The sequence below is a fragment of the Talpa occidentalis genome, unplaced genomic scaffold (genome assembly GCF_014898055.3).
Source record: "Talpa occidentalis isolate TD23 unplaced genomic scaffold, MPIMG_talOcc4v2.1 talOcc4.6, whole genome shotgun sequence".
Taxonomy (NCBI): Eukaryota; Metazoa; Chordata; class Mammalia; order Eulipotyphla; family Talpidae; genus Talpa; species Talpa occidentalis.
Window position 1 is genome coordinate 111,610,916 of NW_023604972.1, and position 14,885 is coordinate 111,625,800.

The 14,885-nt window shown below is 38.3% G+C and overlaps 1 protein-coding gene across 1 annotated transcript in view; it reads left to right on the forward strand.

The window, feature by feature from the left end:
• ANKRD55 (ankyrin repeat domain 55) overlaps nt 1-6,106 on the forward strand; it is a 154,337-nt gene extending 148,231 nt beyond the window's left edge. Inside the window, exons 11-12 of the mRNA XM_037530301.2 lie at nt 3,672-3,764; nt 5,667-6,106. Coding sequence (XP_037386198.1) covers nt 3,672-3,764; nt 5,667-5,788 — 215 coding nt within the window. The 3' untranslated portion in view covers nt 5,789-6,106. The remainder of the gene's footprint in view (nt 1-3,671; nt 3,765-5,666) is intronic.
• The last annotated feature ends 8,779 nt before the right edge of the window (nt 6,107-14,885 follow it).

The following is a 14,885-nucleotide window of genomic DNA, read 5'->3' on the forward strand; positions in this document are numbered from 1 at the left end:
CTCCTCCAGTCCTTTTTCCCCTATTCCTTTGAATAGCTCCTTCAATATCTTTAGCAGTTCCTTACCTTTTCACTCTGCGACATCTTTGCCCATGTTATTTTTGCTTTCTCTCCATTATGTGTTTGCTATACTCCTACAGTCTTTTAAGAACCAACTCAAACTCTCCTATTAGAAAGTAGCCCTGACCTCTGTAAGAGTGAGGTTCTCTCTTACTGCTCATAATAAAAGAAAAAACTCTACCTGGTTAAGTCTCCTCACAGGCAAAGAGTGAACTTCACTTTTCCCCTTAAACAACACTGCAGGAGAGAAGTTTTTATCCCATTCTAGTGATGAAGAAATGGAGGCACAGAGAAGTCAACCTGCCTAAGGTCACAAAGCAGAAGTAGTAGAGCAGATATTGAAGCAAGGTCTATGGGAATCAAGACTCCTTGACCTCTCAGACCCTTCTTCTGTGATCCTAGTGCACTTCTCACTATTTTGTTACTACAATAATTTACTCTCTTCCAACATAAACTGTAAGCCCTTCCTGAGGCACCTTGCTTTCTCTTTACACCCTGGACTCTGGCACTAGGTGACCATGCACTCAGTGATGGCTAAACTGATTTGTTATTACTAGTCCTTCATTCACTTCTGGTTCTTTCATTTAACTGTGAAAACCTTTCCTGCTCTTTTATTCTAAGACAGTGGTCCCCACCAGCTGAATACTTCCTGAGGGGGCCTGCAGCGCAAATAAGAAAACTTTGGGCTGTGTACTGCCCTTCAAAACTGAGCAAAGCACCAGCATGGAATGAAGTTAACTCTCCTTCCAATTCCCAAATCACTGCCAGAGTTCTCTGCCCACTTCTCCCATCCTATGAATATTGCCTTTGTTCCTAAGAAGGACATTACTGTGGGTTTTGGAGTCAGACAGAGCTGAATCCAAGCTCCCTCACTTCCCAATATCTGACCTTGAGTACTTTTCAGAATTCCTGCAAGCCACAGCCCTCATTTGTAAAATGGGAATGATGACAGTATCAAATTTGCAATTGAAGGTGATGTTAGGATTAAATGCAATTATTCCCATAGCATTTACCCCAACCTTGACAATAGCAAATGCACCACAAACATTATCTTAATTATCATTATCTTATTTCTCCATTTTACTCCATTTCTGCTCAATTGTAAATGGCAAGATAGGGTATGAGCTGATAAGAGTTCTACTATAATTCTAGTCAGTAATGTATCTTTATAAATAATGGCTCCTGAAGTTGTTTGACATTTAGAATTCAAAGGAATTAAAATACAAAGATAAAATATTCACCAGGCTGGAAGTTTTGATTAATCTTCATCAAACAATTCTACTCATATGGATGCCTCTATGAATCTGCTAGAGCAGTCAGCTGAGCAGATGGAAGATGAATCGCTAGTGCTTTTTTATACTCTCCTGTTATTCGAAAGACTGCCTTACCAAAAGGAAGACTTAAACCCCACAAGCATTGCTGTAGTGACTCTGGTTTCTACTACACCACTGGGTAAAAGATTAGATGAGTACATGCCCAGTGTCCAGGATTTTGTTAAACACTCCTCAGACTAAAACTGTTACAACTGCTAATGTTTGTTAAATATTCATCCAGTAAGTCAAATGCTTAATATTTGCTTTCCTGGTTAATCTTTTGTGTTGTCCCTTCTATTTTAGATATTTGGAACAGCTCTTTTAATCAGTAGTATGTGGATGAAAGTTTAACACGGGTTCTGTGGAAGAAAAGCTAGTGCTTGCTGATTTCTATGGTGCAAATACTTCCACCATGGTTCTCGTTAAGCCACCAGTGTGAGGTCAACCAATTCATAAAATTCCTGAAAATTTAACCATCAACATAACACTGTTTATAGCTTAAATTAGATTATAGTGATCTCTCACACTCTTACTAGCTCCTGTCGTCTAGACCAGTGGTTCTCAATCCTACCTGCACATTAGAATTGCCTGGAACTTGAGGAAAATCTAATCTCTCCCAGAGATTCTCATTTACTTTACCTGGGGTTTGGCCAGAGAAGCAATATTTTTTTAACTCCTCAGATAATTCCTAAGTGTAGCCAGGATTGAGAAACCCCTGTTCTAGAATAAATCCTACTCACTCATCAAAGATTTGATAAATTATGGCTATTTTTTTTCAAACTTTTAAGTTTTACAGAGTGGGTAGCCAAATATGCTTATTTCTAAAATTTTATTTAAACTAGTTAAGTCATGATTTCTGATATCTTTTCTTTTTATTTAAATAGAGAATGGCACATAGTAGAAGCTCAATAAAGTATAATTATTATTATTGCTTTTGTTATAGGGCCTCAACCCTAAATAGTGGGTCCTTTGCCCCCTAGGGAAAGATCTCACTAGAGAGCACTAGTTGTAGTTGAACTAACAAGGCTTATTAGAAGGACTCATGCATGAGGGAGCCAGTTTGGGAAAGAGAATATAACCAGGCTCCCCAAAGGGAGTTAAGAGGAGATGTTTAAAGGGTAAGATATTTATTTAAAAATAAATATATAATATTATATATATATATTTCATCATTGTTCATTTTTGTACAACATTTGTTTTCTCCTCTCAGGTATAGTCCCCCCAGAATTCCCACCACTAATTCACTGGTAAATGATCACCATAGTCCCTTGTGCTCTTCCCATCCCCTGTTTTATCCCTCTCCCTCCCCATCCACCACTTAATGTCTCTGATTTATAGTTGCCTGCTAGTTTTGTTTATTTTTTTTCCTGATCCCTTATTTGGCTCCCCTATATTTCTCCTATAAGTTAAACCATCTGATATTTTTCCTTTCCTTCTGACTTATTTCACTGACCATAATCCCTTCTAGCTCTATCCATGTTGCTGCAAATGGCACGAGTTTATCTTTTTTTGATTGCTGAATAGTATTCCATTGTGTATATGTACCACATCTCCTTGATCCAGTTGTCTATTTCTGGGTATTTGGGCTGTTTCCATATCTTACCTATTGTAAATAGTGCTGCAATAAACATAGGGGTGCAGGTATCCTTTTGAAATAGTGTTTTTGTGTCCTTTGGGTGGATTCTCACAAATGGAATTGCTGGGTCATATAGTAGCTCTATTTTTAGTAGCTTGAGGAACCTCCACACAGTTTTCCAAAGTGGTTTGACCAGTTTGCATTCTCACCAGCACTGTAGAAGAGTTCCTTTTTCTCCACATCCTCGCCAACATTTGTTGTTGCCAGATTTTTTAATATGTGCCATTCTCACTGGTGTAAGGTAGCTCATTGTGGTTTTGATTTCTTTGCATGTCTGAAGGGTAAGATATTTAAAAGGTCAGTCCATGAGGCAGGGAGGAAAAGAGCAGCATCATAGTTTGTTCTGAGTTATTTTCCAGCTGCAAATGTGGGCTATCTGCTTTCTCTCTCCAGGAAATTGTGACATAATCATTAGTCAGGACCTAAGCTTTTTACCTATCATGGTGCCTCATGGTTAGTGAAGTAGGCTGAGGTGCTTAGACAGGGCAACTCATCCTATCAGCTTGAAATTTCTTTTACCTAGGCTGTCTCGCTTTCATTGTTTTAGCTTCTTCAATTTAGTGATGTTTAATGACTTTTATGATTCTCTTGGCCATTAGATTATATCATTTTTTTTTTCGTGGTTGAGTCTCAAATGATTGATATAAGTGTATTTGTCCCCAGGACAAAATTTTCAGCATCTCTCCCCAAATAGACTCAAAAGCAGGGATCTTCCATTCACCCGGAACAACTTAGCTCCCCTACCAGACCAAAAATGTAAGTATTTTGAATTTTCCTCAGTTTCCTTTGCAAGTGTTTACGTGTCTAGACACAATGATATGTCATTTCTGTTTGTAAGAAGTCCTTACCTATTTTACACAAAAATTTCTCACAATATACAGTATATTCTGATATACTCTTTTCATCCAGTGGTCTTCAAGTTTGAGTGTGCCTAAGTATTTACCGGGTGTCTTGTTATGAAGTAAACTCCTGAGGCCTACATCCAAGTTCTCAATTTATGTATCCTGACATTTGTTCTCTGAGATATACCAATTATACCCACTGTGCAAATGAGAAAGCAGTTCAGAAAAGTTACATGATTTGCCCAACATTACTTAAGTAATAAGTAGGAGAGCCAGATGCGTAACTACAGGGTACTGAGTCAACTGCCTCATAAAACGAGTAATACTGGATTCTAATCTCCTTCTCTTCTTTCTATGTCACCTCACCCATTTGTAATGCCTACACACATGCACACACACTCACTCTCCACATCCTCATAGATTAGATGATTAGATGATTTAGGAACTGCACCAACTATTTCAGATAAGTTCCTTAGCCTTGCTACTGCCTGTAACAGTAGCACCAGCCCAATAAAATTGTTGGGAGTTTTAAATTAGATGATATAGTATTTGTAAAACACTTGGCACCTGCTTACACAGAATCAATATCTGGTGTTTATTATCCCCCAGGCTATAGTTTGGATGAATAAAAATTTTAGAAATTTTAGGTAAAAAACCATGGGGGTCTTAGTACCCCAACTTTTACAGCCCAAAGTCACACAAGGAGTTCATAGCAGAAATGAAGATCTCTTCCATGACAGATCTTTTCCTCTGCCTTTTCTGATTTGTGTGAAGTGTTTGAAAGGGTGTGAATTCAATCATTAAATGAAATTTAAGTCTGGTCTTGTTTATTTTTTTTTTGGAATGAATTTTTTTTTTTTAAGATTTATTTATTTATTTGTACAAGCACTGGGTACAGTCAGAAGCATGGGAGGGTGAGAGAATTCACCAGAGCTAGAGGAGGGAGCAGAACAGGCAGACAGATGAAATACACTGCTGAGGGGACCAGCGGGCGGCAGGAGAGGTCTGCACACCATGTGGGACCCTCGCCCAGCGGCCGGGAATCGAACCAGCGCTGCAGAGGCTGCGGGCAGCTTCGCAAGCCAGTGCTCAACCGCTGCACCACCAGGGAGGCCCTGGTCTTGTTTTTAAGCAGAAATGTAGTTACAAAGAAAACTAGTTAAGGAAAGGGTCACTCAGCCTTGAATCCCTGTGGGTAGGGATTGAGAGGTCATAGAGAGAATTTTCTTTGACAGAGCCCAGGAACTTTGCTTTTCTGTTAAATTTAAAGAGATAATAGAAAATAAGGATCTTTAATCAACTTCAACTCTATGAAAAAGCAATAGAAAGGTACACAGTGCTTTCCTAAAAGAAACCTGAGAGCCTTTTGAGGTTTACATAAAAGCACAGTACAAATGTCTTGGGGCTAATTTAAAGTCTTGTGCTAACTTGGCCATTAAAACTACTCCACCCAAGGCAGAGAGAGCTCTGCCAGGCACGCACAGCACAACCTTATTTGATCAAATTTGGCCCAGGCTTGTATTTGTGCATATTTGATATTTCTCACTTTGTGGGGTAAGCCTGAATACACACACGATGTGTGTATGTAAACACATGTATATACATACACACATACATATATGTGTATATATACTTATACACACACACACACAAATATACTTGTATAGAGAGAGTCTTCTGCTGTCTAGCTCTACCAAGATAAGCTTCTTAGAATGATTCCAACCCTTAAGAAAAAGCAGTACTCCTACCAACATTCCTCATTAGACTTTTAGAGAAGTAAACCTTGAAAGTATCTCATTATATTCTTTCTTCCAAGTTCTATCTGGAGAACCTCTCCGGACAAACAGAGTTCTTCCTGCTATTCCAAGCCAGCGGGGGCACAGCACACCAGCTGAAGAGAGTGACAACTCTGCCAGTCCTGCCAATGATGAAAATTAACTGTGGATCACTGACTGCAGAAATAGAGTTTATATATACTTTCAACTGTCAAAGGATGAAATTATTCTAGTTTGTAAGAAGACTAATTTAGTAAATTGCATACTATAAGCCATTCACAATTTTATAACCCCAAATTCTTTATTCCATAAATAAAGATTTTTCCCAAATAAGTACTTAAAATCTTTGTGTATATATTGTAAGTTTGTGAGTTCTGTGTCCTCTACATGCCAAAATAGAAAGTCAAAATATGTTATCAGCAGGGAAACATAGCTATGTTTGGCTTGCTTTCAGTGGTATGTTTGCTCACTTTTTTGTGTGTGAATGATTTCATGTTTAAAAAAAGTATGCTTTGCTGAATAAAAACAAAAAGAGCACATTCCAAACTTGTTTGTCACATTTATTGTAATTCTACCTTGGACTGATGATACAATTAAAATCAAAGTAACAAAATCCTTTAATCAGTCAGTTTGTGGCTTTTAAATGTATAATCTTCTGAAAAATATTTTCCTAACATTGTCAGTTCCTGGCTACTGCCCAAATTATTTGGCTGTGTTTATGTATCTTCTTTGTTATTTGATTATTTCCAACTATTGTCTTTTTCAGATATAGTTAATTGTTTCAGTATTAAGAAGATCGTGTGAGCTGGAAAGGTCTACGTCTTGGCTTAATAGAATGGAATAGGCATTTCTCATACATTCTTCAAATACTCTGTGTATTTAATCCTTCCTTTTTGTTTCAAAATAATGCTCTCTGCCTACTCAAGACATTCCCAAATTATGACTTAGCAAAGCTTGAAAAACTACTAACTTCAAATTTCCTTATTCAGATGCATGTGATTTGATCGACTTGATTTAAATTCAAAGACTGAGTATTATAAAATCATAGTTATCCCATGAGCCTGTTATTCCTGAGCCTGTATGTTATTCCTGAGCCTGTATGTTATTTTGTAAATATCTTAAGTATAACATTTATCATTTTGAATGAGTGTTATATTTTTAGAGAGGTCAGACTGCCATTTACTAAATAGAAGCTCTTAAAAAGGCCAAATACAGGTCTTTCTTTGAACTTCTAGAAACTTGTACAGTGCCTGGCATATGATAAGCATGCAATCATTTAATTTTTTTTTTTTTTTAGGAAAGAAGTAGGAAGGCAGAGAGGGAGTTGACATGGTTGAGGGATGTAGGAAATGATAATGGAAGAGCTTATTAGTCCATGATCTCATTTGAACTATAGTTGTCTGAATCGGGGATTATAAAAGAGAAAGCTTAAACTCATAATCTAGACAGGAGCTTGGAGGGCGGATCTTGGTGCAAATGGAAGAGTTTTCAAGTTTTCTTTTTTCTCTGTCAGTTTGTTTTGCTTGCTTTGCAGAAGCATTCTTTTATACAAGTATCATCATCTAGGCTCTTCAGTTGTTTCATCTGGCTCCTTCTGAATATATTTCCATTTGAAACCAGGCAAAACACAGGAGTACCAGCAACTGTTAAGAGAAAAAGCTCATTATACCCATTCTAAGGATTTGGTCATCTATGCACACAAAAGCAAAGAAAGCATACTCGGTGTGCTCAAAAGTCTTTAATTGGTAGTAAAGTTTAAAGGGCCAAGAGAAAGCTAAGTGGAGGAAGGGAGAGAAAGGAACAGGGAGAAGAGGAGGAAGAATAGAAAAAAGAAGAAGATGGGGAAGAGGAGGAGAAGAAATGATTTCGAATAGATTCCCAATCACACTGAAAATTACCCATCTTCTAATGGGTGGATGCCCGGCCAAATGGCTTGGCCCCAAATCAGACAACTGAGGCCTGAAAGCACCAGAACAAATCCTAAGAACACACAGAAACTACACAAAAGGGGTGAGGCAGACCCAGAGAGCTAGCATTAGGAGAGAGCCAAAATTCAAAATGTACTCTCTCATCCAACACAAGGTCAAGATAATGACTTCCAGCATCCTGCCTGCTTGCCAAAGGGCTAGAGTCCCAGGAGCAGCAGCCTCCCATGGTTCTCACCCAGTGCTTCTTCTCCAAGTGTGTCTGCTTTCTCCTTCATTCTACCTCCAAGATAGATCTGCTTTGCTCCTTCCTTCTTCCCAGCTGCTCCCCAGTTAGAAAGTCTGGCTCATGGCATGCTGGAGTTCAAGGCGGCTTCATGTAAGTGGGGGCATGGAAAATGGCACCCGTTCCCAGGGCTACTGCACTGTGATGCTTTTCCCCCTTACCCAGAGATGCGTTCTGTTATAAACCCACACATAGATACCTGTTCCTACACTGCTTAGATTAGTTAAGATGGGCTTGTCTCTGCTTCAATAATAAAACTCAAAGTCTCATTGGCTAACACAATTTTTTTTTCTCATTTACAGTAATGTCTACCATCAGCTGGCAAAGTTGTCTGTTACAGATTTCACTTCAGCTTTGTACTTCATAAGTGACCAAAACAGGGGAAATGAGAGGTGAGTCTTATCACTTCTGCTCACATTTCACTTGCCAAATCAAGTCACATGGACATGCCTAACTTAAAAGGGAGTAGAGAAATGCAATCCTTCCATGTGCCTAAAAAGGTGAGCATTGGAATATTTACAAATTTTCCCAAATATTATCACACTAACAAAGCTCAGGCCCTAAGTATTTGTTTAAGAATACTAGTATGCCCCTTGTTGGACCTCCTGTTCATCTGCATGCCATCCCATCCTCGTCCCCATGTGTGGGGCCTCAGTTACAAGATTGCCTGGTTCATGATGGCAGCAGATAAGAAAGCAGGTCATGCAGCCCATATGTGAGGAGCAAGAACAGATTTTACTATGAGGCAGGAGATAAACAGGTACCCAAAGTGACAGCATCTAGTAGCAGCAGTCCCCCTGGGCTCACACCACAGCAGTGGCCTCGTGAGTGGCCCATGAGAGGCTCCTATGGAAAAGCCTATTAGCCTTTATATGATTTATAGACAAAGCCAGTACAGGGCCAAGTTTAAGCCTAGTTTACAAAAATATGTGTCTGTACATGCAAACTGTACTTCAAGGTTACATATTATTTACTGCTTTCCGCACATGCGGACTACATTTCAAGGCTGCATGTTTTCTACTAGACCACCTGTGCTGGAAGTTCACAGTGAAAAACACTGAGAAAATTATGTTTTTCCACATGCCATACAGCACCCCCCTGAGTGAATAGCTAAGAGGTCGAGGTAATTTAAAAAATAATCTACATTTAAGGAATAAGCCATCATTCCCCATTTCTTGCACTTACATGCACACATATCCACCATATATACATATATTTCTTCTAAAATTGGGCTTTTCCACCCAACTTGATTTCAGAATCTTTTGTTATCTATGCAAGAGTAATATACTGCCCATTCCCACCTTCTTCAGGCAGTTGTCCTTTTACCAGATAAAGTTGCTTGTTTGGGGTAGATTCATTCTCAGTGATTATTTTACTGATCAACACAAGTTGGTTTTTACCAACTTGTGCCCAGCTTTCAAAAATTTCAAGTGTTAAGTTTTTTCCTTCTAAAATAATGTTTATTGCTTTACTACTTATATTACCCTCATTGCTAAAGACATATTTATTTACACACAAATAAATCATAATTTTGCATTATAACCTTGGTATCATTGCATCAACCCATGTCCCCATCACTCCCAAGGTCAGATAAGGATTCCAAAGCAGAGAAAGGAGTTATTTGCCCAAAGTCACAGAACTAATAAATCACAGAGCAGGACCTATCTACAAAGTGTCTCTAGCCTATAGTCCACATACATAATTCCCAAATCGTTATTTTTCCTGTTACAGAAAATTCATAGATATATCTTTGGCAAAACCTTCCTTTTGAAGTTCTTTGTTCAAAGTGAGTGTGTGTGTGTGTGTGTGTATGTGTAAAGTGGAACTACAGTTACCATTTGTGGAAAGTGCACACCAACCAATAATTTGTGCTAAACTAGTTAGGATTGTTAGACGTTATGGTAATCACATGGCTTAACACAGATGTTATTTCTTCCAGTAAACACTTAATTCAAATGCTCTTGTCTTCCTAGAATTAAGCCAATACAAACAGATTCCTATAACTCTAATAGAGCACAACATTACCTATAAGATGATTTTATAAAACCCTACCTAATGGTTAAATAAAACAAAGTACCTCCAAGAAAGACAAATGTTTTGCTTTTGCCATTATTCCTTAAAATGTATCTGACATTTTAAAGGTGGTCTTTGAAAACAACCCTTTGGAATCCATCATAGGCTTAAATAAGGTCATTATGATAAAACATATTTGACCTCAAGCCAAAACTAACACTCAAGTCAAAAACTAAATAATGGAACATAATAGCAGCTCTCACATGTAGTAGCTAGACTCTTTTATTACCTTCAGGGGGAAAATGATATTTTAAAGTCAAGGAATTCTGTTCGAACCACACATTTCCCAGACATTAACATGGAAATGTTAATACAGGTAGATTAAGACTATCAACAAACTGTATGTTTCTGAAATGAAAACTACTGTCTTCCAAGATAATGCTTTCCCATTTTGACCTTTGTGTTAGTCCAACTTTTGTCTTTTGGGCCACAGAATGAGTTACAAGACATTCCCAGAGGCAAAATCTGAGAAAGCAATGAAAAAGTTATATCAAAAGCTGAAAAATTAGCATACTTTACTAACTAGCTGGCATACTTTACTAGCACAGTCATCAACTCAATGACAAAGGCAGTTTTCACATTGAGATGTGAAAAACAGGAAATTACTTATTAAATCCCTAGTGAAAATGGTATTAATGGTGAATGAATAAAACTCACTTTGCAATTTCCTTATCTGAGACCAGGAAAACTGACAGCAAAAGAAAAACTCAGCTCTCTTAGCAGGCCAAGGTAGAATCTAACAATGACTTTAACAAAAGGAAGCTAAAATTTGAATGTTTGTGTAATGTAAGGCAGGCTATAAGATGAGAAGATAGAGAGGAGGGTGCAGGTGACTGTAGGGGGCCCCACCAGGGCAGTGGTACAAGAGCCAATCATCACTGCTAAGCCATACATTAACTATATTTGAAAGATAAGTTATTCAAGCTGCTGGGCTAGGCAAGGGGAGCAGAATTTGTGAAAATGTGTAAGAGAATAACAATAAACAGAGGTGAAGCCAATCAGCATAATGGTTCACAGTTAGTAGGAGCCTATGAGAGAAGTTTTCTCAGCTCTATTATCACAAAGCTAAGCAAGCCTTTAAATTCAAGAAAAGCTAATAACCAAAGCAATGTTTTCATGTGTCTATAATACTCCACCCCAATGTTCTCTGAACAAGTGACTTTGGGAGATAAAATACAAACACAAAGAAAAAGTGAATTGGAAATATGTAAGAAACCCTCCTTGAATCTCTAATCTTTGATAGCTAGCCCACTAAATGTCCACAGAAGGGAGCTTAGCAAACTTGTCTCCTTCGTAGCACCAGCTCCTCTTTGCCACATTCTATCAGCACTTGATGAGATTCAAACTTCCATAAAACCCTTTGTATTATGCTCATAAAGACTAACATAGAAAATAAGATTTTACTCCCACAGTGTACTGGAATCAGTTCTTACCAGCCTGTAATTATGAGTTGATTGTTAAGTCCAGTATTCGGGAATTTTGCGAACTGGTTATGTTAGAGGAATCATAAAGAGCAACCACCAATTAGTGAATGATGTCCTGAAGAAACTCCACCCCCTGGCATCTTTACAGACTCCACCCCATCTCCACATCAGTGAGATCTCAGGCACCAAGGGCTACAACTCCCAGCATGCCATGAACCTGATTCCCTGAAAGGGGGCTGCTGGGAACTAGGGGCAGAGTTGAGCAGCCATGCTGGGCTTAAAAACTGAACACATACATACTCTCACTCTCTTGCTTTTCTAACTCTAATTAGCACGCTGGTGTCTCCACTCAGATGGCATTGCTGGTAAGGAAATGTCAGTTAACCTGCTCTCTGTGCATTCTTCCTCTTCTCATTCTTGTAAATAAACTTTTTAAAGTTACTCTCTGCATGTCTGCTTTTGGATCTTGTCCTGAGTTCTTAAGCACACCTGAGGACACACAATCTGGGTCACCTCTATTTCCCACTAGGGTTTCCCCTTAATAGTTAGTTATTCAATCATTAGTGGTATGAAATTGGTCACTATGGAAACATTTACGTTATGGAAATTGGCAAACACTACAAATTAGAGCTTTCTTTATTAGAGATCATGTTTACTGGCATACCACTGCATGTAACATTTTTGGGGAAATCATTCACAATAAAAGCACTTCAAGTAAAATCACATTTGTTAAAGATACCTCTTTGCTGACATGGATGCTGAGAAAATAGAACTCATGACTGTCTCAAGAATAACTATGGGCACAGTCCCCTCCCACCACAATGACCCACAGCAATAAGACTTGAATTCTCCTTCTAACCCTTCCATACTGTCCAGGCAGGTTTTGGGGTAGGGGCACTGCATGCCCTCACTCAACCTGAACATTTACTGCCAATTCTTTTGATTATTGTTTCGAGGTTTTGGAGACAACATGGCTGTGGAGGAGATAAGCACACTGCACAACTCCGACAGAAATGAGGCCATCACGGATATGAGTCAACAGGCCAGGTGGATCACTGAAAAGCATGAGGTGAAGTCTGATTGCTATGAAACTGCAGATAAAGTCTTTTATCTGGACAACTTTCATTCCTGATTTTGCTACAACACCCTAGGCAACTCTCACTTAGTGACAACCTTTGACTTAAAGTTACCAAACTAAAGGAGATATGCTCCTGGGGTGGTGAAATACTGGAATAGATTCCTAAGGGACATTGGAAGAGCCTTAAAATCTTCAAGAAAACTATAGAAACCTATTTAAAAGCAAAATCATGACATGCCTGGGTTTTATTGTATTCAATTATAAAATTACAGGGCATATGACACAATCCAAAGGTTCATAAAACCCATATAGTGTGTGCATGCTTGACTCAACACTGCTCACAGAATGGGGTTTCCCCTCAGTGCTCATCATGAAACAATCACACCTTAATGAGTATTTACAGATGAGCACTATTTCTCCATGTTACCTATGAGCATATTAAAAGCAGATAGCTCAAATTAGTCAGTTTTTCTATTCAAGATAGGTAGCCTGGTCTGACTGTAGGCAGCACATGACTTCATGTCTGATCTTGATGCCTTCCCACACCCTTAAAACTCAGGTAATATGTGTGTTTCCCCTTAACTGCCTTTGTAGCTAAGAAAGAAGTAGCAACCACGGCAAAAGGTGAGAGAAAGGAAATGAATGTGACAGTGCCTTTGCTTAGGCCAGATCTCCCAGAGTCAAGGGAATGTAAATGGCTCTACTTTTGTTTACAAGCCAAGCAAAGCATAGAACTATTGTGCAGAAATGGATATGTATAGTCTGAATTACTTGACGAGTTGTATAGCCAATCACTATTGAATACAGAAAGTTTAGTTTAAATCACATGGCCCAAGAACTCAAACGTCACTCAGATAGGCAGGAAGGCCTCTTAGGAATTCCATTCTAATGCCAAGATCTGGAAATTATCTTCTTTTTTTGGCACCTACTCTCTGTCTTTGCCTTGGCTTCTTCTGGGTCAGCAGTAGATAAATGTAATACATTTATGCAGTTATTTTTTTCCCAGCATTTATAAACGAGTAACTCTGTGGCAAGTGCTACAGGAAAAGGAACATATACAAAGGACAGAAAATATGAGGTTAAGTAATAAGAATTTTTCTGTGTTTATTAATGAAAAAGCCATTATTAAAACTATGTACTTTGGTTCATTATTTCTTTGTGATTTGAAACCAATAAGTTATATTTTAATAAAATCTAACATTATGGTTCTAAATTATTTCTCTAATTTTATTTTTCCACTCTGAGCTACAGAGTTCCAGAGTCACAGTTTCAAAGTCTAAAAATAAGACTATAGACATGAACAAATATGTATAGAAATGGAAACGATAACCCAGAGTATTATCATAGTGCCTCCTCAAGATCCTGAAGTTCAGGATCTTTTTGTGGCAGATACAGGTCAGAATGTGAGGGAATATGCACAGAGTATTTAAAAGTGTTAACCTTACTAGTTAGGAAAAAATAAAACAACAACAAAAAAACACTTAACATATTTGACAAAACAGCCCCGTTGGAATTGCTATATCTTTCGCAGAATGATACTCCATGTTAATTTGACATCAAATCTTTGTCATTAAGCCTAATAGGAAAAGGAGCGCCAACTTCTGACATTATGGGAAGAGGGAAAGAAAATGGAGTGTGGGGGAGACTTTGAAGCTAATTCTTTCTCCAGTAAGTCCCACGCCCAGTCTGGACCATTCTCAGCCCAACACAGGGTCGAAGATTAAAGTTTCTGAGAATGGAGAGCTGAGAAGATCAACATGCAGCAATTTTCCTTTATGGTAATTACCCCAGCAGAAAGTGGAGAGGTGTTTCTGGAACTAATGAAGTACAACCTTGAACAAATCATCCATATTTTCTCTCCTTGCTCAAAACCCATCTGTTCACAAGAAACAAAACAAACTGATTTCCGTGTTTTTATTTCCCTTAACTACTTAACCATCCTGTGGGTGTGATCAAGAGTTCAGGAAGACAGAAAAATAAGAAAATTGGCCTGGAAGACCCATCAGCTTTCAAAACAGTCCCCCGTTGCTGGAGAATTGGCTGTACACAAACACAGGAGCTGAGCATGAGGGAAAAATAACCTATTACTGTGTTTTCATACTGGTTCTTCTGAGAAAAGAAGCTGAGAACAGAGCATCTAGAAGCTGTTCAAATGTATTTTCTTTTCAACATTTGAAAGTTAACTTTACAAGCCATTTAAAAATCAGGATTCATTTAACAGAAGGTAATACTTTGCTCTGATTTTCTTGTTGTACTTTAACATGTCACTGACGTGAACATATGAGTAATTGCTTTTTTTCAATTAAATGCAATCTGGAAAATGTGTCTTCCTGACAATTTTTAAGAGGAAGTGAATAATGTGATAAAGAAGAATGACTGTTTAGATCCTGAAGACAAACATTTATATAGAGTATGTTAGTCCTGGACCTCCCCAGTGACACCGGGGTTAAAGTCTCAGTGTTATCAAGCTATCA